The 26,787-nt window shown below is 44.4% G+C and overlaps 1 protein-coding gene and 1 long non-coding RNA gene across 7 annotated transcripts in view; one reads left to right on the top strand and one right to left on the bottom strand.

Annotated features, from left to right (window-relative positions):
* The window catches only part of GPM6B (glycoprotein M6B), a 191,065-nt gene that overhangs the window by 128,744 nt on the left and 35,534 nt on the right, over positions 1-26,787 (top strand). The window contains exon 1 of one of the 6 annotated variants that reach the window (XM_082375836.1): positions 18,178-19,175. The exons of 2 other annotated variants lie outside the window; for them this stretch is intronic. In XM_082375836.1, the coding sequence (XP_082231962.1) occupies positions 19,115-19,175 (61 nt within the window). In that variant the 5' untranslated portion in view covers positions 18,178-19,114. Of the gene's footprint in view, positions 1-18,177; positions 19,176-26,787 lie in introns of those variants that run through there. 3 more of the 6 variants (XM_082375837.1, XM_082375838.1, XM_082375840.1) reach the window with 3 other exon arrangements.
* LOC309619971 lies at positions 3,739-26,783 on the bottom strand. The gene is made up of 3 exons (XR_014239321.1): positions 25,960-26,783; positions 11,983-12,895; positions 3,739-6,561 (listed from the first exon to the last, which is right to left on the bottom strand). It is a non-coding gene; the product is annotated as an uncharacterized lncRNA (long non-coding RNA).

The following is a 26,787-nucleotide window of genomic DNA, read 5'->3' as shown; positions in this document are numbered from 1 at the left end:
TGAGCACGCTTTAGCATTAAAATCACAGCCTATAAACAGCTTCCATTAATCTTTTTTTCTGATTAAAGTCATAGTAGGCTAAGGCTCTCATAGTGAAGAAGCAGATCAGACACCTTTTTTAGTGTCACACCTTTTGCTGGTCACAAGTCCAAGACTTGTCTCATTCAAACGCGCACAGATCACAAAGCAATGGTTTAACATGTTTCCTTCGTACATTTTTTTAACCTCAACAGGTCGCATAAGATCAGTGTTTAAGAGCCACGTTATTCTGAGTACCGTCTTGCATGCGCTCCCGAGTCAGCTTTGGCACGCCTGTGAGCTGCGGCACGATTCGCATCCCCAGGAGCGGAAGCTAGGATGTGTCTTGCCGAGCATTTTTCACAACTAGCAGTGATCATGAGCTTAGCCAGTTCACTATAAGCATGTAAAGGTTGAATGAAACTGAGAGCTAAGCAAACCCTGAAAGCCAGACTTCTTGCCCCTGATTTGAAACTCAGCGATGCACGGAACCCTTGTCGAGTTCTCGGTGGTTCTGGCGGCCTGTAGATCGTGGAGCTACGACACAGGAAAAGTGTCATATGATGACGGCTTTTAAAAAGGCACGTGTAGGAGTCCAGCGGTTAAGACTCCGCGCTTCCAATGCAGGGGGCCCAGGTTCGATCCCTGGTGGGGGAGCTAGATCCCACATGCATGCCGCAACTAAGAGTCAGCATGCGGCAACTAAGAAGCCCACGTGCTACAACTACAAAAGTCCCTGAGTGCAGCAACTAAGGCCTGGCACAGCCTAAATAAATAAATAGGCAGGCACGTGTAAACAATTAGCTTCAATCTAAAGTAACTATATTTAACACTTAATATTGTAGCCAGGAACTGTTCTCACCACTTGGCTGCATTCTCTTTCGTCTTCCCAGTCCCTTTAAGGCGGGTACAGGCTGGGGCTAGCTCTACAGGTGAGGATCTGAGACCCAGAGGAGTTGAGTAACTTGCTTCCCAGGTCGAGGTGGAGAAGCTCTTCAACTCCTAGTTTTTACGGTGGGGTCTACGACTCCCAAAGAAACTCTGAAATTCCTAAAGGGGGGAAACCCCTGCTCCTTACCCCTCAGGTACCCAATCAGATGGTGTTTCTTCTACGAAGCCTTCCTTGCCGCCCATGCCCCCAGCCCACCAAGATCAGCATCCTTGCCCCGGGGCTCCCCTACACCCTCCCGTGGCTTGTGGGCTGTGTGAGTTTGGAGTGGCCAAGGACCAGATACCTCTTGGTGGCCAGCAACGTTCATAACAGTTGCCCTGGACCAGATGCCGGGCCTGCGCCGGGGAATGAATCAGTCGTGGAGCCTACGCCCAGGTAGATGCCCTGTGATTCCAGCTGCCATGACAGCGCCCCCTCAAGAGTGGAGGGGGCGGGTAGGTAAAAATTTGCTGAATCCGAAGTGAATGTGTGTCCCTCAGAAGTGAATGTGTGTCCCTCAGAAGTGAATGTGTGTCCCTCTACTCCCAAGAGCTTTCTTGCTCCTCGAATGAGAAGCCACAGTACCTGGCATAATCCCAGGCACGTGATAAATGTGTGCTAAGTGAACAGATGAGTTACTGAGTTAAAAGTTTTAGAATTGGTTTTAGGTGTTGTTAACACTAAATTGCAGGTATTTAAACAGGAAAGAATGGGCCTTCCTCACCTTCTGTGTATTTCCCACTGTGAGCCTTAATATGTTTTTAATGGAGAAATAACGAGATGTCTGGATTTTTGATGAGTGAGGAAGAGGAGGGCAAAGAAGGGAATGGAAATGTTCTGGCTGCAAAGTTCAAAAGTTCCCACTTCAGGCAAAGGTTTACTGCTTTTTATTCACAATGATAAAAAAAATAATCATTTTTAGTGATAATAATTTAAGCTGTGAAATCATTTTTGTTTTTACCCGCGCTGAATGTATGAAAACAAGCATGGGGTTAAAGAGTTTGAAATCCGTATCTCATTTCCTTTGAATACTTCCACTGGGATTAGCAGTAATTAGTGAAAAATAATCAAATTACTTTTTATTTTATTTTATTTTTAACGTCTTTATTGGAGTACAATTGCTTTACAGTGTTGTGTTAGCTTCTGCTGTATAACAAAGTGAATCTCAAATTACTTTTTTAAAAGGAGTAAATACACTGGATAATTAACATATTGACTGATCAACTCCTTGGCACGAACATGACAAATTACCTGTCACTTTTACCTGTGAAACTGACAGAGCAGCAGAAAAAGTCACACAGCCAATCCCTCAAATAAGATTTTTGACATTTTAAGCAAGCTAATTATCAGGATGGCCAATTAGAACTAAAAATTATTGGTGAGAAGTTCCAATTTGTTATTAATGATCAAGCAGGGAGATGTCCACTGATTTCCTTTTTCTTTTTATAAATGTATCATCTATTCTTGTCATATACCGCCGTCACTCCCTTGCACTTTGATCTGCTTTCCTGAGTGGGATCTCAGCTTGGGAGCTGGGAATTACCCAGAATCCTCTGAGAGTGGGTAGAGCAGGTGACCATTATCCATCCATTACGCTCTGGCCGGGGCTGCTTGACAAGCTCCATCCTGGAGCTTTACTGCCTTCGTGCAAAAGCATTTCAAACCCCACTCCAGTCTTGCCTATTCATCATAACAGTTACTTTTTATTGAGTATTCCTAGCTCTTGTGCAAAGCCCACGGCATGCATTAGATACTTAATCCAATGGCTTGGTGTATCAGTGGCTTTTCATTAAAAAGATAAATTGACATTAACAGCATTGATTTCCAAAGATTTATGTTATCTCCTCTCTTATACTCTGTCTTGGCCCAATACGATTTACTCTTAAAAGGTATCTTGTAAGATACATGAACGTGTTTTTGCAAAGGTATAATGTATATTTTAGGAAGAATTATCTCTGTCTAGTGTGTGCATTGCAGATCTGGCATTTGGGCCTCATCCTAACAGAATATTTACTTGGATAACTGAGCGTCATGCGAAAACAAGATGTTTGGCTCTGAGTCAAGAGACCCGAGTCTTTAGTCCTGTCTTTCCTGATTGCACACTGGAAAAGGGGAGAGAAGAGCTACACGGTTTTAAAATTTTTCCTCCTGCTTTAGAATTCTGTGTGCGCGTAACGTTTATTTTGAGCAGGGCCAGAAAATTAGGCAAGAATTGAACAAAATTGTTCACTGTACAGTGAATTCTCCTTGTAGTTTCTGTAAAGAAATTCTAGGTTGTTTGACTCCTGTGCCGCCTTCTTAAGTGCCTTGGTGGTAAAATGAGGGTAAGTGGCCTGCTTTCTCAGGGCCCTTGGTGACATTGCCATGTCCACGGCCCAGACCAAGGACAAAGCCCAATGGCACAGCCCTGGAAACCTTCGTCTCTGAATTGACATCCATCATTCAGTAACCACTTTGAATGAAAGCACATTAGCCCATTCTGATTCCGCTTGAGTGTATGATTAAGTGACCTTAAATTTTGTTGATTGAAAGTGCAGAATGAGCGCAGGGTTTTAAAGCATGCTGGCGTGTTGCCAGCCTTCCACTATCTTACCCCCCCCCCAAATACAGGAAGGGTTTTATCAAGTGGCTCATGAGGTCAGCGTAGAAGATGACAGTCACCTGCCCTAGTCTTCCTAGCTTAAAGAAAATAGATTCCTTTTAGCAGTACAGAATGCCATTGATGTAAAAATAATGAAGCCACCATTCAGAAGAAACCCTTAACTGCCCGACCCGTCTGAAGTGGTAACGGGCTCTGGGAAACTGACACATGACTCCAAATGGTGCTGTTGGGGCAACAAGGATGCTGATTGGTTGAATGAATAAAGTTGAAGATGCAGGAACAGAGTTTGACTAAAATTGATTCGTAAAATGTTCATGGGAGAAAGCAGGTTTTTTCCTAATTTACTGTTGTTTAAACATGTTAAATCCACAAATTAAGTATTTAAATAAAAAAAGAAAGGTTCATTTGGTATTACTTGTTCATCTAGGCCGGCTTCTAGAAATCACAGTTTCCTGTTAAGAGTGTTCCTGAGTCATCTCTTGAAAAATCTCGTGATTTTTCGGTGATCAGAGAGAATTCTATTTTGTCTGCCTTCAAAATTTAGTACAGTTTTTGTCTCAATTTCCAGCGTCTCTCTGGTTTCACAGTGATTATCTCTAGCAGGCGTGCGGCCACCCCCTTTCAGGAGCCTGCTGTACATTGTTGGGGATTGGAGACAAACCTTTACGTTCCAGCAAAATTGTCAGCTTTCCCATTTAGTCACGGTGAACACAGCTCAAGTCACAGGGCTGGCTGTGCCTAACTCCCCAGCAGGTGGTTGGCCTCATGGCCCCTGTCCTTTCCTGGCGTCAGAGACCATATAGAGGTTGTTCCTCAGATTTTACCTTTTCCTCTGAGATGCTCTGAGTCTGTAGATTCCCCAGTAAGAAGTCATCGCATGTGATTTAATGACGTCAAGCAGTATTGATAGATTTCAGTGAGATCGCTAAGATGTACTCTGTGTGGGCTGCCTTTTCTCTGCTCTAGGATATTTTATGTCTGACCTGGCAGGGATGGTTATTTCAAGTTGTCCCAATGGTTTCCAACTTGCAAAGCCCATGAATTATTTTAGTGCAGTAAAGGGCCTTAAATGACTTCATCCCACTTCTCCTCATTTCTGTCTCAGAAAAGAAACAGAAGAGGCACTTGAATAAAATATTGCATTTGAATAAATGTGAATATAAAGTATGTGGTTTTTTGTCTCTTTTAGTGTAGGTTCTCATCAGCAGTAGACTAAATGACATAGCTCACATTTTTTTTTTTAATTTTTAAACTTTTTTAATAGGTCACATTCTTATCTACTTAAAATCATTTTTTTAAACATATTTATTGTAGTATAATTGCTTTACAATGGTGTGTCAGCTTCTGCTCTATAACAAAGTGAATCAGCTATACATATACGTATGTTCCCATATCTCTTCCCTCCTGCGTCTCCCTCCCTCCCACCCTCCCTATCCCACCCCTCTAGGTGGTCACAAAGCACCGAGCTGATCTCCCTGTGCTATGCGGCTGCTTCCCACTAGCTATCTATTTTACATTTGGTAGTGTATATATGTCCATGCCACTCTCTCACTTTGTCCCAGCTTACCCTTCCCCCTCCCCATATCCTCAAGTCCATTCTCTAGTAGGTCTGCGTCTTTATTCCCGTCCTGCCCCTAGGTTCTTCATGACCATTTTTTTTTTCTTAGATTCCATATATATGTGTTCATAGCTCACATTTTTGTGCAATTCATATTTTATACCAACCCTGGACCACCCAGCCGCTGGTCCACCAAGGCACTGATTTTTTTGTGGACTTTAATCTGAGGGCTCTTGAATTATGTATCTACGAATCCTGGGTGTTTCCCTGAACTAGTAAGAATAGGCATTCTAACATCAGGAAGTAAATTTCGCATACTCTGTCAGACTAGGTATTGGTAAATCGGAAATATTCTGTCAAGCTAACATGTTGGATAATCATACTCTTCAGTAAATCAGTGGCTTTGGTGTGTTTATCAGAATCACTCGGTGTGAGACTGCCGGTCTGGGATGTTCACTCTCCTTCATCTGAGTAGCTGGTTTCAGGAAGGTGACGTTGACAGTAGGAGCGGAAGGTGACAGCGATGTGCTCGACCGGATTACCTCAACCCACACCGGCAGTTCGAGGGCTGGCAAATACCATAGTCCTCCCATGCTAGCCTTTCAGTAGCCTAGTTCTTAATTGTATAAAGTAAGCAAATGTATGTTTCAGCTGTACTAAAAATTATAATCCCCGATCCATGAAGAGATCTTAACCAATCTTCAATTAAAACTTTCTACCAGATTTCTGGTTGGAAAAACCCCAAACATTAGAACATGACCTTCAATGTTTGTATATTCTATTGGAAAGCACTAAGTTTGTTTTTTGGCTGCATTGGGTCTTTGTTGCTGCACAGGCTTTCTCTAGTTGCGGCGAGCAGGGGCTACTCTTCATTGTGGTGTGCAGGCTTCTCATTGAAGTGGCTTCTCTTGTTGCGGAGCATGGGCTCTAGGTGCGTGGGCTTCAGTAGTTGCGACGCACGGGCTCAGTAGTTGTGGCTCACAGGCTCTAGAGCGCAGGCTCAGTAGTTGTGGCGCAGGGGCTTAGTTGCTCCGCGGCATGTGGGATCTTCCCGGACCAGGGCTCAAACCCGTGTCCCCTGCATTGGCAGGCGGATTCTTAACCACTGCGCCACCAGGGAAGCCCCAGCACTAAGTTTTATCCATTTTGCTTCTCAAACACATTTCCAAGTGGTTAACAGGGTCTAGATTTTATTATAAAATATTTTTGTAATGGTTTTACTGGTTTCCTTTTTCTTTGTGCTGTCAGCAGTATGAAGATAAGTTTCGTGTAACTGCTTTGAGAGGCTACAGGACACAGGTTAGTCAGAGCAAAGCTGAGAAAAACTGAATTGCACCACATACTTCCAAAGAAAGAGTCGTTGGCATCTGGCTCCAAAGGATGCCGGGAGCCCAGTGGAATCCATCGCAGGGTGTTGACGCGTCCGTTAGAGCAGGTGAAAAGTGACTCGACCTGCACAGTAAGAGAATGACTTAGGTCAATAGGCAGAGTGATGGAGGTGAGAGTTGCAGGGCTCCTTACCTGATGTCTTTTGTTTCTTATAACCACGCTGCCAAACTGGTCACTTCAGGCTCGGTGGACGTTCGAGCCAGGACAGGCTTCGCAAAGCATCTTGTCCAGTCTTCTTATAGATGAGGAAACGGAGGCTCAGGCGTGCGTTGTCCAAGTCACCATGACCGGCAAGGGACAGAGCCAGTGCTCACTCAGTGGTAGGCAGCACATCCTCACCTTGTACTCAGGTCAACTCTTCCCATGCCTCGCCTTCCTCAGCTAGGGAGGTACGGAGCCCTGTGTTTTTGGCCGTCCTGAGTGAGTCTTTGGTGGTGACCCAGGTTCTCTGAGTTGACGCACCTTATCACCTAGACACTGTCGTGGCTGCCTGACTCTTGAGTTCCCAGGTTTGGCATCCAGTGGCCTGAGTCAGTGCTCAGCTCGGCCTCTGACCAGCTTGGCCAAGTCCCTTTGGCCCCCTGTGGTCTTGGTTCCTTTGTCCAGGCAAGGGGGGTGGTTATACCTGCCTCTCAATGCCCTCATGAAGGCCAGAATGAAAGAGCATGGGTTAAAGTTCCTGCAGCAGTGTTGGTACACAGGAGACCCTCATTCCTTGAGTTCTGGCCTCTCTCTACCCCGCCTGAGCTACTGTCACATCTCCGGTGGCGTGGGGAGCGGGGTGTGGTGGGCCCCCTGGACATGGCCCTGAGCATGCTCCGTGGCTTCCACATCTAGCCAGCTCTTTCGCCGTAGCTCTTATAGGGAACTGGCCAAGTGTCCCTGGTAGCTGGCGCTTACAGTCTTTGTATGATGACTTGGTGATCATTGCAGAGGAGCGTATACAAAGATTGGGAAAATATCGCCCACCCCTGGGGCTGTTCCTTCTTTCCATTGCCCGGACCAATATAAAGTGGGCACTGTTGGAAGTGGGCCCGGAGGGGTTTGGTTCCCCAAGATGGACGTGGGAGTCTATATGTCTGCCTGATACAGCGCCGTTTTTTTTCTTTAATTTTTATTTTATATTGGAGTATAGTTGATTTACCATGTTGTGTTAGTTTCAGGTGTACAGCAAAGTGATTCAGTTATACATATACATATCTATTCTTTTTCAGATTCTTTTTCCATATAGGTTATTATAGAATACTGAGTAGAGTTCCCTGTGCTATACAGTAGGTCCTTGTTGATTATCTATTTTATATACAACAATGTTTATCTGTTAATCCCAAGATCCTAATTTATCCCTCCTCCCCTCTTTCCCCTTTGGTAACCATAAGTTCGTTTTCTATGTCTGTGGGTCTGTTTCTGTTTTGTAAATAAGTTCATTATTGTAAATAAGTGTATTGTTTTTTAGACTCCACATATTAGTGATATCATATGGTATTTATCTTTCTCTGTCTGACTTACTTAGTATGATAATCTCTAAGTCCATTTGTGTTGCTGCAAATGGCATTATTTCGTTCTTTTTTATGGCTGAGTAATATTCCGTTGTATATATGTGCCACATCTTCTTTATCCATTCCTCTGTCAAGGGACATCTAGATTGCTTCCATGTCTTGGCTATTGTAAATAGTGCTGCAGTGAACATTGGGGTGCGTGTGTATTTTCGAATTATGGTTTTCTCCAGGTATATGCCCAGGAGTGGGATTGTGATCCAACACCTTTACCCAGCAGCCCAACAGATAGAAACCCATTCATCCCCACATGGACTCCATTTCAGGGAGAGGTGACAGCGACTCCTGCATGTTGAGGGCGAGGAGCTAGCCCAAGTAGCCCCTGGACAAGAATAAGGTCTCCTTAATGCCCCTGGAGTTCTCAGGTTTAAGGGGCCCCCATCCTCTTTCTCCCTGCCCTGACAGGCTCATCCCATAATTTGCCAGCTTCTGTTGAGAATTTTCAAAGTCCAGATGTCTTGTGATTTAACCTTGAGTTTGAAAATGTCTGGCTTCCTTCCCACGTGTGTGGGGAGGCAGGTAAAGGCAGGTTAAGCGTCTTTCCAATGGAAATAGCTGCCATTCGAAGAGGTTGCATTTATAACAGAGAGAGGGATGGTTCGAAGGGAAGAATGGGAGGAAGAGGAAATGGGTAGATTTAACCAAGGAGGCGCCCTAAAGGAGGTGGGCTTTGGGCTGTGCCTTCCAGGAAGAGGAGGAGAGCTGGGGAGACAACGTGAGTTGGGGTTTTGGCAGTGATGTAGAGAAAATCCCTCACAGAGCACTCCCGATTCACCCAGCTTTGAGGCTGAGCCACAAGCTCCCTCTGGGTAAGAGAATACCCTAGCCCCTGGGGTCTCCAGCTAACAGAGAAGGAATTGCTCCAAAGACATGAGTGGGATCCCAGTAGCCACAGTTCAACAGCTAACAGGGGGGCTCGGAAGACCCGCCTTTGTTCACGTTGGCTGGTCCACGCTCGGTGAATGAGTTAATTGGGAACCCTCCCGGGGGAGCCACTGATGGTGCGCCACTCTTAATGAGGAGTCTCAGCTCCCCACGGCATGTGATAATTTTTCAGGAAGCACATTGTCAGTAGATCAGCTGCCTTGTCTCCTGATGTATGCCTTGCGTACACAGGAAGAAGGAGAAACTTGCCCTTTTTTTTTTTTCCCCCCATCAAAACCAGTTTAAAACCCCATCATCTGGTCCTTGTCTGTGTTTTGGCTTTCAGTGTGGTTCAAGCGTGTTGGGGTCCACTTCTCTCCGGTGTGATGGGAACCACAGTGAGGGTATTGTTTATCGCCCTCGCTCTACCTCTGGTTTCTGATTTCCTGAAGACTCAGCCCTGCTCAGGACCCCAAGCGATCTGCACTCAGAGCAAGCTGTTTCTCTTACTGTGACCAAAACTGTCATAGCTTCCCATCATTATGGGTGACATCATGGAAGAACGGGCTGATGTTCCCTCCCTCTAGGGCTGTGATGTGAACTAAATCAAGTAACAGTGGGCCCCTCCCATTGCCTTACAGGTCGCCCTTTAACCTCCCTGCCACCACCATCATCTCTTCGAAGATGACATTCCTTAAATCTTAGAGAAACTTTTCCTTTTCCCGCCGTTTCCTCTTTCCTCACTCCTACGTCAGAGGGAGAAATGTTCCACCCTCCTACTCACAGCTGGCCCTCCGCCTCTCCTGTGATCTCGATCTGTCATGTCTCCACCTTCACTTGATTCTCCTTAAATCTCTTTCAACCCCTGCCTTCTTTTCAGCCGAAAGCCTTTGGGGATTCTCTTCCTCACTGTGTTTCTCCCCCTTCATCTGCCTGATCTTTCTCTTGCCTTCCCCTCACTAGCACATTTCTTTAGAAAGGAGGCTGCTGCCCCCGCTTTCTCTTCTTCACTTCCCAGTCCTTCAGTAGCTCCTCTGTAAGTCGGTTTCCATTCTAATCATTCTAGCGACGCTGGTAAAGAAATGGAAATTTTCCATGTCAGGGGCCTTTCCGAGTCCTCACCCTCTGGCTACCTTGACTGTGGACCACCTCTTCCTTCTCAGAATCCCCTCCTCCAACATCCTGTGCACCCTTGGAGGAGAGTAGTCCTTCCACTAGAGACCCCCGAATAGGGTGGTGCCCCCAAGGCTTTCTCCTCTGTACCGTCTCCCTTGGCATCTCACCCATTCCCACGAGGGTAATTGGTTCCTCTCTGCCGATAATGCTCGAGTCTTCATTTCCAAACTCGGCCCTGGTAGCCCTTCTCCCTGACTCTCCTCACCCACTGCAGGTTGAATTGTGTCCCCCAGAAAAATATGCTGAAGCCCTAACCCCTGGTACCTTGAATGTACCCTTATTGGAAATAGGGTCTTTGTCAGTGTCATCAAATTAAGATGAGGTCATACTCAATTAGGGTGGGCCCTACTTCACTATGACTGGTGTCCTTGTAAGAAGAGACACAGACACACAGGGCAGATGCCGTGTGATGGCCAAGGCAGAGGTCGGAATGCTGTACCTGTATGTAAGACAAAGATCACCAGTAACCACCAGAAGCTAGAAGAGGTGAGGAAGGATGCTCCCCTAGAGCCTTCTGAGGGAGCGCAGCCCTGCCGACATCTTGATTTTGGACTTCTAGCCTCCAGAACTGGGAGAGAATCAATTCTGTTGCCGATAGGCACCCGGTTTGTAGTACGTTGTTATGGCAGCCCTAGGTGACTAATACATCACCTGGTCTCCCCATGTGTTCCCTGTGGCACTCACCATCCTTTTAGGGATCCAAGCGGAAGTCTTGGAATCAAGCCGGAATCCCCTCCCCCTCACCTTGATGACTGGTTTTCCATTTCTACCTCGACTAGGTATAGCATCTCCACCTCTTCTCCGATCAAGCGTGGTCACCCTGACTCTGGCCTCTCTGATCTCCTATCCATCCATCACCCAGCCCTTTGTATAATTGTCACAAAACAGTTCTGATTATGTCACTGTCATTGTAGGACACATTTTGTGTGTCCCCACTGCCCATAGCAGTTGACTGCATCTTGGAATTACCCGGGGAGATCTTAAAGCTCTCGTGGCCACTACACGCCTCTATCAGACCAGGATCTCTGGGGATGAAGCCAAGGCCTCAGTATTTTCAAAGCTTCCTGAATGATTCCAGTGTGTAGCCAGGCTTGAGAACCATTGGCTGATAGGCTATCACAACAGCCAGAGGAAACTTAGGGCAGAAAAGATAGATTTAAAGCAGTGGTTCTCACCTGGGGGTGATTGTGCCCTGCAGGAGACATTTGGCAATGTCTGGAGATGTTTTTGGTTGTCAAGACTAGGGTGTCGTTGCTGGCGTCTAGTGAGTAGAGGCCAGGGAGGCTGCTCCACGTCCTATAATGTCCAGGACAGCCCCAGAATCATCCAGAAATTACCCAGCCCCAGATGTCACTGGTGCTGAGGTTCAGCAACCCTGATTTCAGAGGTGGGAGAGAAGCAGCAATGCTGATCTTGACTTTGGGACAGACACCTGTGGGCTTCACCGCCCGTGCCGCTCGCCCATTTGTCGGCCCGGTCCACGGAACCGTCTCATGCCACACCTGTTCCCATCGTGTGAAGCCTGAGCCTGCTCCCGCCAAAGATATCCTCTCGCTCTCCTTTTGAGAATGAGGTATAGTGGCATCTTTGCCAAAAGAGAGAGGCTCATTACCTCTCAGATTGCCTTTGCCAGACTCAACAGTCACTGTTTCGGCAGCTCCTAATGGGGACACTGCCTGTCGTTCCATAAACAGCTGATGAGGTTGAGAAGAGATTGGCTAACGGGCCTCCCGTGTGCGCACTGTTATCGATAACCCTGGCCTGCCTGGGAACCACCTCTACCATTAAAGAGAAACTCTTATGATGATGGCTGATACTTCTAGAGCTTTACAATTGAGAAGAGTTTTCATATAGTACCTCATCCAATTTGACTTGTCATTTCAGCTCTTACCTTTATGCGGTGTCATAAAGGTGATGCCTTCCACAAATGCAGTCTCAGCTCCTTCCTCTGGAGGGAAGTGAAGGGGCTTGAGGAGTTGGGAGGGCGTGCTGGCTCACTGGGAGGGAGGGAGCATTTAAACCCAGGAGGAAGGAGATGATCCAGAAAGAAAACCGTCAGTGCCAAGAGTGGAAAACGAGGTGAAGGGAAAGGAGATGAAGGAGGCCCTGTCCTTGGGTACTGAGTGGGAGGCTGGACATGGGGAAAAAAATGTTTCACGGAATGTGACAATTTCAGAGGAATTGCACTTGACCCTTTGAGCAACATAGGTTTGAACTGAGCGGGTCCACTTATATGTGGATTTTTTTCACAAAATACATATTATACGATCCGAGGTTGGTTGAATCCAAAGATTTGGAGTGGCGTATACAGAAGGCCGACTATAAAGTTATATGTGGATTTTCAACTGCTCGGGGTTGGCGCCCCTAACCCCCATGCTGTTCAAGGGTCAACTGTGGTTTGAAGGAATATGGAAACCTTTCTTAGTGATTAATGACTCCCCACTGAGGAGTCATTCTGTGACCAGAAGAAACCTAAAATACAGTTCTGAAAGTAGAAAGAAGTACACATTTGGCCAACTTCACTGACAGCTATGTGAGTAGGATAAGGATATGTAGGTAGATCATTGGACAACTTGATGAATTCCCAGTTGATTGAAGAATCCTAGTCATATAACAGAATAGTGGCTCAGTTTCTGGTATGCCGTAGATGCTTAATGAATCTTGGTTGAATGAATGAATGAATCAACCAACCAACCAACCAACCAGTCAACTGTCCAGGATGATGTCCATAGCGGCAGTCACAGGATTCTGTCATCTTGGTCTTGTTGTGTTCAACCCTTCCATCAATTATTTGGATCACAGGACTGTGTAAGAAACACAAGGCAAATTTGCTATACTTGGAGACTGATATTGTAATTTATAATAAGAAATACATATTTGGTCTTTGTCCTATTTCTGGGACACAGCTCCTAAAACCACTGGAAATTTCCCGTGATGGAGACTGATAAAGGTGTCTTTTGTTAATGAGGTGACTTTTGGAACCTAAGGGGAGGCGGCTAGTTGTCATTGGAACCAGCCATGTGACTAGAGTTGGAACTCTCAGTCTTGCCCCCGACTCCCCTTCCTCCCTTGTCCCCCACCTCTGACCTCCAGGGAGGGGAGAGGGGCTGGAGATTGAGTTCCGCTACCAATGGCCAACCATTTAATCAGTCATGCCTGCGTAATGAAGCCTCCATAAAAACCCTAAAGGACTGGGTTTGGAGAACTGCTGGGCTGGTGAACACGTGAAGATATGGGGAGAGTGGCACCTGGAGAGGGCATGGAAGCTCTGTGCCCTTTCCTCATACCTTACCCTGTGCATCTCTTCATCTGGCTGTTGATTTGTATCCTTTGATGTCCTTTTTATAATGAACCAGTAATCTAGTAAGTAAAATGTTTCGGTGGGTTCTGGGAGCTGCTCTAGCAAATGAATCAAATTCAAAGAGGGGGGTCATTGGAACCTCCATCTGTATAGCTGGTCTGAAGAACAGGGAGCAACCTGGCTTTGAGATTGGGGTCTGAAGTGGGCAGGGGATGGGGTGGCAGCGTTGTGGGACAGAGCCCTTAATCTCTGGGGTCTGACGCTGTGTCCTGGTAGTGTCATACTTGAGTTGAATTGTAGGACACCCTGCTGGTGTCAGAGAACTCCTTGGTGGTGTGAGGAGATCCCTCCCAACACACACACACGCGCGCGCGCACACACACACACACACACACACACACACACACACACACGTGACCAGAATGGATAGAGACAAAGTAAACCTAGGAAGATCATTAATGGAATAGATCATAGAAGAAAAATCAAAATGATCTTGACGAGTTAGATACTGGACCAGGAGAAACAGGCATAGGCACAAAGCCCTATGTACGAGATTAAAATTTCAATTGGACCACGAGAGCCTCGTATCTTGAGAGTAATGGTTGTGACCAGACTTGAGAATCTTGCTCCTGTGCCCATCATTCAACTAAAACTCTTCTTGTGGAAGTTCCAGTGGCTATTTGGTGGTAAAGGGCACTTTCTGCTTGCCCATCCTCATCTTTTTTGCTCCTCCTACAGTATTCAACACTATTTGACACTGTTAGCTTGATGCCCTTCGTGGAACCTTTTTCTCATTCCATCATCCCACTTTGGCTTTATTCCCTGGCTTTTCTGGTTTTTCCTTCTCGGTCTCTTTTACCTCCCTTTCGAGTGTTTCCTTTACCTTTATATTTAAAAGTCAGTGTTCCTTAAATTCAAATCTCGTGTCCTTGTGGTCTGTATCTCTCCCTAGTCGTTTGCTAACTGTTTGTTTAAAGTATATTTGTTGAGGACCTACTACGTGCCGTGGACTGTTCTAGGAGCTGGTAGTACAGCAGAGGACAAAGAGACAAAAATTTCTGCCCTTAAGGGGCTTATATTCTAGGAGAAGGGAGGCAAATGGGTGAGTGAATAGCTAGATCAGTGTTGGATTGTGGTTAGGGCCATAATGAACAGCCAAGCCAGGTTAAGAGACTTAGCCTGTCAGGGCTACTCTTTTAGGCAAGAGAGTCAGGGAGGGTTCCCTGGGAAGGTACGTCTGAGCAGAGCTGGACGTCTTGTATTCCCAGGGCTACCTCTACACCAAAGGCTCCCAGCACCTCGTCTCTGGTCAGCCCCTCTCCATTGGAGCTATGTTCCCGAATGCCTCCTGGACAGCTCCCGCAGGACGTCCTGGGACCCCTGAAACCGTACACGCTCAGCTCTCGTACCAAGCGTCCTCCTCCTCTTTGGTTTCCCCATTGGTTCACAGCCTGACGAGCTCCTCACTCACCCAGGCTAGAGACTCCACACCGCCCCTCGCCCTTCTCCCTTCTCCCTTCTCCTTTTCCACTCCATGCGCAGGTATCCAATCACATGTCACCCGGATCCTCGCTTCCTCCTCATGCCCTCGTTCAGACTCTCCCCTTCTCTTGCTTGTACTCCTTAAGAAGACTTCGAATGAGTTTGCCAGCCTCCAGGATTAGCGGGGTGTTCAACCTCCCTGGTTCCCAGCCTACTGGCTCAGCCATCTCCCTTCACTTCCCTCCCCCCATCCAACCCCACTCCTGCCACATACACCGTATGCTCTGGCCCCTCTGGCAAGAAAATCATCTCCCCAACACTTTGACAAGACCCTTTTACCTTTTGTATGCTTTTCACTTTTTCCGGGAATCATCTTTCCCTTCCCTACCCCTCCCTCCCCTCCCCTCCCCTCCCCTCCCCTGCCCTTACTGTTTCGCTCGCCTACCCGGCAGATTTCTAACCATGCTGAGGTAGCCAACTCTGTTCTGGGAAGCTTTTCCCAAATTCTCTTCCCCTTCCCCTCCTTTGCTGGGATACCATAGTGCTCGTACCAGATTGGATTCCCCTGGTTTAGAAGGGTTCTCTGTGTCCCGTTAGCCCTCGGGTTACCTGGTGGAACCATGCAAAACTACCGTTCTTCTAGTCAATATCAGCATTCTTGTATGGTTGAGTCTAATATATCCAGTTTGTATCAGTATTTGTTATTCCTGTTTTGGCTTTCAGAAGTATTCGTACCTTCAACCAGACTGCCTTAAAGCGTGGGGCTCAAAGAATAATTTTCAGCTCGGGGAGACATTTCCCATCCTACTTATTCTACATAGTCAATTTTTCTGGTCAAAAATGGATGCAGACCTTAGAAATCTTGTCAGTGTATACTCTGTTTTCTTTCTGGCTGTTAACAATTTTTCTGTCATGTCTTTTCTGATTCACATCATTTGTTATAAGCACCAGTGAGGTTTTGAGACTGCTTAGACAGTGATACAATGGTAGCTTGTAGAACTGTCATACTCATTGTCTGATGAAAAGAAAACGATAAAGTTGTGAATAAGGCAAAAGCGATGAAGAGTCTATTTATAGTTTTTCAAGGTGAAAAGAAGATCAAAGTATCAACTGGAGAATTTGTGAATATTTTGTCCAGTGGTTGTGATTTCCATGACTCATCTAGAACTAGAGTTGCCCTTGAATTTAGAATGTCTTTCATATTCTGCCTGCCCACTTCCACCAACATTGTAAAACGCTATTCTTAATTAATAGCCCCCCCCCAAATTATTCTATTCTGCCAGTTCTATAATTGAATGATTTTGCTTTTGATTGAATGATTACACTTTTTAAATAAAACCCGATAACGTAGCTAATCATAATTGCTCCCTTTTGTGTTGAACTGAATTTTGTTTTGGTATTAATTCTCACTTGAACTGCTGAGGGAGAACGATCCTGTCACAAAACAACAATAGGCATCTTCCTGCCTGAATGTATCTAAGCCGTCTTTGCAAAAATGTTTGAAGACCATCGTGTTTGGACATATCATCAGGTTTTCCTTTGCAGGCTAGTTACATCATATCTGCATCTCTTTTTGCAAGTCTGAAATCGTAGGCTGCCGTGCTTCTCAATCCCCTCGCCGTGAGACAATAAAGTTGGCTGGGGCCGTATTTTAAGGGGATAGTTGATTGTGGGCGTGGTCGCCTAGGATGATGCTTAAAGTGGAAAATGAGATGTAAAATGAAAAGAAAATATTGGAACAGGCTAAACTGGTTTTCAAAATCTTTTCTGGTTCAGCAGGGCCAGAGGTATTGAATATAGAAGACTTTCGGGGATTATCTAAAACTAATGCATTAAAAGATCAGGTTGTTAGAGGATTTTGATTCAGGATCTTATACTTTTTTTTTTTTTTAAAGTGTTGAGCAACAGACCCTCAAAACTTGGGAGAGGATTTTTTAAGAGAGGGTGGCCTCTGACTTGTCTTTATGTTTGCTTCTAAGATGGGTGTCCAACCCAAACAATTAGTGGACTCTTCTGAATCAGGAGCCCTTCACCCTATGCTTATCAGTGGTCATCCCTGTATTTGACTTGAGTTTCTAGAAGTTTTTTTTATTGAGGTATAATTGACATACAATATTATGTTAGTCTCAGGTGTACAACATAGTGATTCAATGTTTGTATACATTGCAAAATGGTCACCACAATAAGTCGAGTTAAGGTCTGTCACCTTACAAAGTTAATACAATATTATTGACTGTATTTCCCATGCCGTACATTACATCCCCGTGACTTACTTATTGTTATGTTATAACTGAAGTTTGTACTTCTTAATCTCCTTCACCCATTTCACCCCACCCCCCCCCACCCCCCCGCATCCCCCTCGCCTCTGGCAGCCACCAGTCTCTTCTCTGTATCTGTGAGTCTGGGTTTTGTTTATTTTGTTTGGTTTGTTTTTTAGATTCCACATATAAGTGAAATCAGGTGGTATTTCTCAGTCTGACTTATTTCACTTAGTCTCCATGGATGGACCTTGAGGGTATTATACTGAGTTTCTAGAAATCTTTTAAGTAGGGACAATGAAGGTAAGTGGGTCAGACAAATGCTTTAAAAATGGTGCAGAAATTAACGGTGCTTGGAAACATGGCTTATATCCACGATAAAAGCTTATATGCTTAGATGGGCTGGGAACATTGGTCCAATAGTATCTGGGGATGCAAGAAGACTTGTGAAAGCAGCAATCAAAATCGTTGTTACAACAGGCTTTCTGCTGAGCATTTAGAACGCTCTTGAGAACAGCCTTTTGACTCGGGGGTTCTAAGGAATAAAGTTCCATATAGAAATAACCACATCCAATAAGAAAAACCACTCTGTTTTGATTTTTCATTCTAAGGAGTCACCAAAATATTATTGATATTTTAATAATATTATTTTGGTAGCTCATTATTATTTAAAAATAAGCATATTATCATTATTTTTAAATAGGGATGGGTACTTTTGTATGAATTGGGCTTGAGCTGAAGTTTCTCTTACTATCACATACGTTAGCTATAGACCAGGAAATAGATTCTGTTGCTGAATTGCTACACTGCTGTTGTTAAATCTATGTTTGGGTCCTCTTCCTCCTTATGTACTTTTTCTTCCCTCTTTTATATGTTCAAGTCAGTGTAGCTAGCTCGCTAGAGGTTGTGTGAAAGACACATTTTTAAAAATTGAAGTATAGTTGATTTACAGTGTTGTTAGTTTCAGGTGTACAGCACAGTGATTCAGTTATACATATATATATCCTTTCTCAGATTCTTTTCCATTTATAGGTTATTACAAGATACTGAGTATAGTTCCATGTGCCATACACTAGGGCCTTGTTGGTTATCTATTTTGCATATGGTAGTGTGTATATGTTAATCCCAAACTCCTAATTTATCCCTCCCCTCCCCTTTCCCCTTTGGTAACCATTAGTTTGTTTTCTATATCTGTGAGTCTCCTTCTGTTTTGTAAATCATTTATCTGTATCATTTTTTAGATTCCACATATAAGTCATACCGTATGATATTTGTCTTCTTATGGAAAGACACATATTAAAGAAAGAAAAAGAAAATGGAGACCCTGGGCAAGTCCTTTGAGTAGATCCTGCCAGGGTCAGGGGTAAATGAAATAAAACAAACGGTGATGCCCCGCCAAGGGGTCCCAGGGGCAAGAAAGAGTTTGCTTGTGCGAAGACACGCTTTCTGCTGGAACACACACCGGCCGATCGCTGAGTCACGTGGTGGGAGGGGGCTCTCTCCTCTCAGCTCCACAGCCCCTGCTGTGATGTCACAAATCTATTCTTTCCTGGGAGAATTAATTAGCATTCATCGGGTGCAGCTGGCGAGGAGGAAGGAGGGAGCCGGAGCGCACGCGTAGGCCGGCCAGAGGCGCAGCCCTGTCGGTCGGGGCGCGGCACCCCCCGCCCCCCGCCTCCCCCGGAGCCGCATCGGGGGACTCGGCACCGGCGGGCAGGCGGTGGCGGTTTTATAACCGGATTCTCCGTGACGTACGGCTGCCGGCTCCTTGGCAGCTATCTTTCTGGACCAGTAGGCAGAGGGGGATTGACGCCGACGAGACTTTTGCATCTTGGAAGGGACTGTAATCTTCTGTAGTGAAGAACAGAAGCTCTCAATCACGCGGGTGTAAATAAGAGCCGGAGGGGAGCCCAAAAGAAAAGGAAGAGGAGGGGGAGAAGTGTGTATTGGGGGGAGCGGGCAAAGCATTTTTGGTGGATGGTATGAAGCCAGCCATGGAAACTGCAGCCGAGGAAAATACTGAACAAAGCCAAGAGAGAAAAGGTACCCAGGGCTCTGACAATAGCCTGTTTAAAGCTTTTCACTGGGGGCTTAAAAAGGGGTATAGCCCGGTTTGCGTCTCGTGTAGAATCGGCTCTGAAACCATCCGGATGGCCTGGTCTGGCTTTCAGGGTGGTTTTTCTCCTGGAGGCTGATGTTAAGTGAATAGAGCAGCCTCTCTCCGGTCCAATCCTGGTCCAAACCCTTCTCCCGAACGTGGTATTGCACAGAAGGAGGTCCGCAGTCTGTCACCTTGGGTAGCTGGATTGGGGAAACTGTCTGCTTTAATCACTATAATGAGTCCGAACTGAGGTCCTAGGTTCCGCATGTTATATCCCAGGGACGTGGGATGCATTGCTTTCTGCTAATGGAGGGGCACGCGTATTAGATACGCTTCGGTTCCGCTGATGCGGTAGTGATTTTGGACATTCTCTTATTTTCGTATTTAATACGATTGCTATTTCCGTGTATCAGACCCTGACTCTGATATGTAATAACCATTTACAGTTGGAGCTTGAGAGAGGGAACGTCAGCTCTGTCGGCTAGTGCTGATGGAAGGCGTTGGCGGGGAGGTGCGGGGTGTCTGCTATCTGTGACTTGGAGATTTGTGGGAGGAAAATCCACACCGGTCCTGTTCCTCAAAGGGCATCTCAGAAAACATCCTGATCTTGACGTACGGAATGGTTTTTGCGGGGAGAAGTAAAGTGTTTTGCGGTAAGAAGATGGCAGAGAATAGAAGCTAAAATTAATGTGTCTTTTCCTAGATAATGACCGATTCAGGTTTGCCACCCCGTGGAATCAGCTCAGCCCGTGTGAGGTTAAGAGCATCTCACTGCATTGTAATTTATCTCCCTCACCAAAAGTTACAGACTGCTGTAAAGGCGCAAGAACATATTCTGTACCTGCAGTGGCTCTTATTTCAAAAGCTACCCGTGCTGGGGTTATTTCTCATGACCCTGACATCCACTGACCGTCACTAAACAATAGTCATTCTCCCTGATAGAGGTACAGGTATGTTTTATATAAGAATATGTAGGTCTGAAATTGCTGACAGTCAACCATTTTACACCTACAAAAACGGCAATTTCACGAATCTCACCATACCAGCATGCTTGGGTAGGGCAATCCCTGAATAACATTCTCTCCTAAACAGAGCAGTTTCACTTTTTAAATTAATTGCTTTTTAAAGTATGATAAAATATACAGATCATAAAATGTGCCATTTTAGCCATTTTTAGGTGAATAATTCAGTGGCATTAAGTATGTAGCACTTAGATTTCTAAAATTGGTAGTTGAGCTTAATCCCTGCATCAAACCTACCGCCCCCCAAACAATAACAACAAAAACCAGCCCCCCAAAACCCCCTGCCTTTTCTTGTATGTATATTTCTTTTCATTTACATGAATGACCAAATAGCAGTAAGAGAAACTCTTGGGAATATTTATAAAGTCGAGGAACTGAGATAAAAGTTTAAAGACTCGTTTCCGTGACGATTAGAGACAAAGCTTGGGGGATATAATCATGGAGTAATAGCATTGTTGTGAGGAAGCCAATCACAGTTGTAGCGATTTTTCCCTAAAACAGATGCTTAGAACACACTTTTTATTAATGTGGTGTTTGCCAGCGGCAGATAAAACCACTTTGGTCTCCGCAAAAAACATACCTTTCGTTTTTCTCTCCAAAAGCAAGAAAGGGGCAGAAAATCGATGTAAAAATCCTTACTACGCGTTTGTGGTTCTCACCTTCATTTATTCTTATGGAGTGCTATTCTTTTATGTCAATTAAATATTTACTATTTAATACCGAAATCTACAGGCTGCCACTACATCCCTGGCAATCTGTATATGAAACCTCGTTAGCTATGGTTTCAGAAACAAAATTAGAAGCAGAAGATAATTCCTGGAGGAACTTTAAAAACTACAAAATGGATAAACACTAGCTGTTTGTTAAGTAATTCAAAAATACGAAGTTACTGCAAGATACCGTCACATATATAATACATGCTTGAGTAAGAATACGGGCCACGGGATGGATTTTGACCACAGCAGCAGGGGTTCTGATAGCCCCGTGACCCACCGGAAATGTTGATCTGGAGGGTAGCCTCTCTACTAAGCTTCGTCTAGACGAACAAGTTCATCTGCCAGCTACGCAGGGTCAAAGCTCACATGAGTATCATCTTTGTAGTTTGCCCAGTTTGTTCGCCCGTTGTCATGCAAGGCACACAGAGGCATAAAATGATAAACATGTTTGTAGCTGCTTGCCCCTCCAGGATTCCTTTAGATTTAATTTTAAATTTATAAAATCAGTGTTTACTTCATTGACGTTAACATTTACAAATTTGACACAGAATGCATTATATAATTCTTGAGTGGGTGAATCTGTGGGGTTTTTTTTTCCTTTTTTTCTTTTAAGCCTTTCAGCAAAGGGATTTAATTTGCTAAATCGAATCCTCTACATTTTGTCACTTCCCACAGAGTTTTAACGCACATGTATTTCCCCCCCCCCCCCCCCCCCGCCTCTATTCTTCCTTTCCCATTTGTTGTCATAGTTGGTGGTACGGGCAATACTTGTCTCTGAATTTGGAGTATTATTACCCAGTGGCTAATACCCAGTAGCTTGTAGATTAATGGCTTCAGATAATTATTATAGTGTTTACTAAGAATACAAATTAAACTTAGCTTTATAAGCTGACCTCAACTTTTCCAGCTGGTGTCACTTCCCAGGAGTTTCAGCAGGACAAAGAGAGCTGTTTCTTTAAACAGCCTCATAGCTTTTGTCACAGAACCCTACTGGATGATCGAAATTCACAAGAAGTAATTTAGCAGTTATTCAGGAATTTTTACAGAAAGCAAGAAGGTTTTCTCAGACGGATGTAAGAAATGCCAAATTATTACAAATGACAGTTTTTAAATCGGAAGCATTAAATTAAATCAAAGTGTCGAGAATTGAGTGAGCAGATTAACTGAAATGAAATAAGTGGAGGAAATGAATAAGACAGAATGAAAGCAACTGGATCATGGGACTCAATATTAAAGAGATGAGAGTGAGGTTTCTATTTATTACTGTGCAGTATTACTTGATGTCAATTCATTTGTGAAAACCAAGGCATCGAGAATCGCTGGGAGGGTGTAATCTAGAGGCAGAAAAACAATTGAATCACTTGTTCTATCGGATGGAAAAAACCCTAAGTATCTGTTAAGAAAATTATTTTTATTATATGTAGGAAATTGGAATCTACGGAAACAATTGTAGTCAGGCTAGTTAAGCTCCTATGAATCATTGCTCAAATAAATTTCAGAACTCCAGGTATCAAATTAAATTTCTAAGCACATAAAAAGAAAAATGTAGAAAATCAGAAATAATGTGTAATTTAAAATAAATTACAGGACATAGTCAAAGTAAGAAATGAATTCAAATGGTTGACCTGATTAAAAAATGAACACATCCATTTAAATCTTTTTACTCAAATAGGTATAATGTCTTAGGTGTTTGGGTTTTTTTTTTTTTTTTTTTTTCTTTTTAATGTAGCAAAAGATGTACACTTTTGGCCCTCCTTTTTGTCATTGTTGTTTAGGAAGGAAAGCACTCCTCTAGAATATATGATCTGTAGGCTAAAAACCCAGAGGGACACATTTAACATGTTACACTCTTCCTGGTGATTTATGAATTATTTGATGCTGAGATTTTTACTGACGTTTTCTGACTTGATTACATACATATGGTATGGAGAAGGTTGTAGATGCAGTTTTTTCCTATGAGAATCTGCCAAGGAGGACGTTTGAAGAGAGGGTGTCTGGGGATAAGACTGTAGAGAAAAGCGGGGCCGGCCAGATGGTGCTGGACATATGTGGTAGGTATGATACAGCTTGCTTTTATTTTATTTTTTTTTAGAAAATTTAAATGTGGAGGAGATCTCAGCAAGCCAGTTGGTACCTCTCTCCTCCTTAGATATTATAGTTTCCATTAGCATCCTTTTAAAGACTCGGCCTTGCTCATTCATTAGACAAAGAATTCGGACTCATTTCTGGAAATGTAGCTTTGCCTTCCTTGAAATTGAGTGGAAATCTTGAATTCAGATTGTAACGTTAAAAATTGTGTTCCTCTCTTATTTGGAAGTACACGCTAGTTTAAAGTAAATAATCTTCATAACGTGACTTATCAGCCTTGCTGTATCTGAGAACATGTGACATAACCAGTGTCCCCATGACGTAAGTTTCCCCTCACTGGGACTGGTGAAAAATTGGACTGTTCTGAGATACTCCCTTGCTTTTTTCTCCTCGGGACCCAGTGTACCTCCGTGTGAGATGGTTGGCCAGGAATAAGGATGGCTGTGGGACAGAGGAAGAAGGTGGCTTTTAAGAGAGAGAGGCTACAATCCCAGCTTCACAAACGTACCTGCTTGTGTATTCATTTGTTCATTTATTTATTCATTTAATAATGTTCCTCTTTGAAACATCGTCCTTCCTCTGTCCTCTCACGTCATAGGAGCGGAAGGGTGCCAACTCATCTGAGGGACCATTCTGTGGAGTATAATCTTGGTTTTAACAATAATCTTGCTGATTCGTGGCAAGAGGAGAATTGATGATGCCCAAGAGGAGAATTTTGACCCTTAGCCCAGAGAACATGTGATAAGAGAAAATAAAATACTTTCCTATTTTGTAGGCTGATTTGATTAATTGCATTACTTTTTTTGTATATTCAAGCCTTACTAGCTATCTTTGATATCAAGGGTCAGCATACTTGATCTGTAAAGGGCCCAAGAGTAAATATTTAGGCTCTGTGGGCCACACAGTCTGTTGTAACTACTCAAAGGAATGAAACTGGGTCATTTGTAGAGACGTGGATGGATCTAGAGACTGTCGTACAGAGTGAAGTAAGTCAGAAAGAGAAAAACAAATATCGTATATTAACGCATATATGTGGACCCTAGAAAGATGGTACAGATGAACCGGTTTGCAAGGGAGAAATAGAGACACAGAAGTAGAGAACAAACATAGGGACACCAAGGGGGGAAAGCGGCGGGGTGGTGGTGGTGGTGGTGTGATGATTTGGGAGATTGGGATTGACATATATACACTGATATGTATAAAATGGATGACTAATAAGAATAAAAAAAAAAAAACAAAAACTACCAGGGTAGCATGAAACAGCCACAGATAGTGGATAAACAAATGGGTGTGCCTGTATTGCAATCAAACTTTATTTACAAAACCAGGTGGCCGTCATCGGCCGACCTCTGCTATATTCTATAGTGGTGTTACAGCTTCCTTTAATATTTTAAGTACTAGCTAAAAATGGAGGAGGACTGATGTAGCTTTCAGAGACCTGGCCCAGTGAGTATAGTCTTTATAGGAAGCTCAGTCTTTGTCATTTAGTTGCTTCCAGTGATAATTTCCTAGATGGCAGAAAGCATACCAGTCTGCAGTTTAGTTATTCAGCCTTGTCCCTAAATTACGTCATCTGAGTAAATGGGGGAAAAGAGTGTACACAGCATTATTTTGACTTCTTTTCCTCAGGTCCCCATCGTTTGTCATACCTACTTTGGCGATGACCACCCAGTTGTGTGTCTCGCCATCAGTCACCACCGTTCACCTCAGCCCCATCCATAAATAGTACCTGAGATGTCACAGTCTTCTGTGCTTCTTCCAGAATACCGCTCAGTCTCCTGCCCACCTCTCCCTTCTACTCTCTAAGGGGAACGTTTGCAGGCTTCCCTCTGAAGGGCATAAGCCAGGATCTTCCTAGGTCTGTACACTTTCCCACTTCTTGACGGTGGCCCAGAAGCTGAGGCTTCTCCTTGCAGTCATGTGACTCCCTTTTAAGCGTTGGGACCCTGTCCTTTTAAACAAAACATATACTGTGCTCTTTGAAATTTTATAATTTGATATTTAATGTCTTTATTTAAGTTTGGCTCAGAAATATAAAATAGACATGATTTTCTCTCCCTTCATATCTAAAGATGAATTGTTGTCCAAAGGCCTTCCCAGTAGAACTGGAAAGCATCCATCCACTTGCTGACCCCATCTCCACGCCTCCGGAAGGAGGAGGAGTTTTAGGCTGCATTGAGCGGCTCGGGCTTGGCTGTCCTGTTTTTCTCAGAAAAGACATTGGCGCTGGGCAGTCCATGGTTTTTCATTCAGTGCCAAGCAGCCTGTGCCTGATTGCCTACGTGAAGAGATGCGGGCAGAGAATGGATGAATCCTGTGCAAAGATCCCTTGAATTGCATGGCCTGGCTGGGGTGCAGTCAGGGTGGTGGGGGACCTAGAGGCCCATTGCTTGATCCACAAGCTCCCAGGATTCTCCCCTGCATTCAAGCAAATATTTATGCAGCAGACATTGACTGGGCACCAACTGTGTGTTGGGCTTGGAGGGAGAAATTTTTTGCAAGGAGGATGAAAATTTTTCAGATAGAAGTGATCGAGCTCCTTGGAATCCTCTTGCTTGAGGTCGACACGGAGGGCTTACAGCCACTCTAACCAAGAGGAAATCAGGTCATACCATGAGGCCACTTGACCTCCTTCTGGTTCTTTCCACCAGCCCCACCTGGTTTCTCCGCTTTCGGGGAATGTAGCGCAACCCATGTATGAGAGAGACTCACCCAAAATCTGAATCCAGGAAAGGCTGAGAGTTCAGAACCCTGAAGTAACATCAGGAGCTTGGGACCTGACAGGTGTCTTTACAAGGCACAGAAGCACAGCTCACCTCCAAAGAGACCTCAGCAGAAGAGTAGAAAATCACAGCAAGCGCACAGGCCCCCGGCTGCGTGATCGCGGGCAAGTGACTTACCTTTCCGTTGCGCTTGGCTTCTTCGTTTGTAGGTATTGGCATATCCCAACTGTTCTAGGGTGTGATCGCTTACGAGGGACTCTGATTTGAACTCAGTGCATGTTCAGAGGGCGTCTGAAATTCAGGACCAGGCAGATCCATCTCCTCTGACCCTTAAACAGGGTCCTAAAATAAACTGCTTCAGGAAATTGGATCCCCAAGATTACCAGCGGGGAATTTTGAAGTGTGTCCAGTATTCCATGGGAGATCCAAGAAGCCCAACTAAAGAAATTGTGGACTGACTGACATGACAGCTGTAGATTGAGCAAAGATTCTTTTTGAAAGGGCTGTCGTGATTATGACTCAAACATTGGAGGTACTAAGGTGACTGGCGGTGGAAAGAATCGGAACAGGTGACAGTCCTTAAAAATGTATTGACTTAGATAATTTTGCCTATGTTACACGTTAAAAAAAAAGAACAAAAACCTTTAGACCTGTGTAAAAAAAAAAAAAAAATCCTGAGGTAACGAGTGCAACGTGCTTTGCTTGGTGACCAGCACTCCGTGAGCACGCTGTAAATTAGAGTCGTCATCACGTTCTTTAGCAACAAAACCAGCAGCAGTAAAAATACTTTCATTGTGCAGTTCTGATCTTGTCCTCGCATCGTTTTTTCCCCTTTCAAATGTCTTTAAAAGTCTTTAACTGTCTTTTCAATGTCTCTAAAAGACAGTTTTACTTTACCTTGAAGCCAAGAAGGTTTGCTCTAAAACACCACCTAGAAACGTAGGTCTCCACTTCCCGAGTGGAAATACCTTGAGAGTTTTCAGAGATTGTGGAGAGCAGAGGTGG

This window comes from Balaenoptera borealis (genome assembly GCF_965194805.1).
Source record: "Balaenoptera borealis genome assembly, chromosome: X".
Lineage (NCBI taxonomy): Eukaryota > Metazoa > Chordata > Mammalia > Artiodactyla > Balaenopteridae > Balaenoptera > Balaenoptera borealis.
This window is presented reverse-complemented; position numbering and strand designations above follow the sequence as displayed.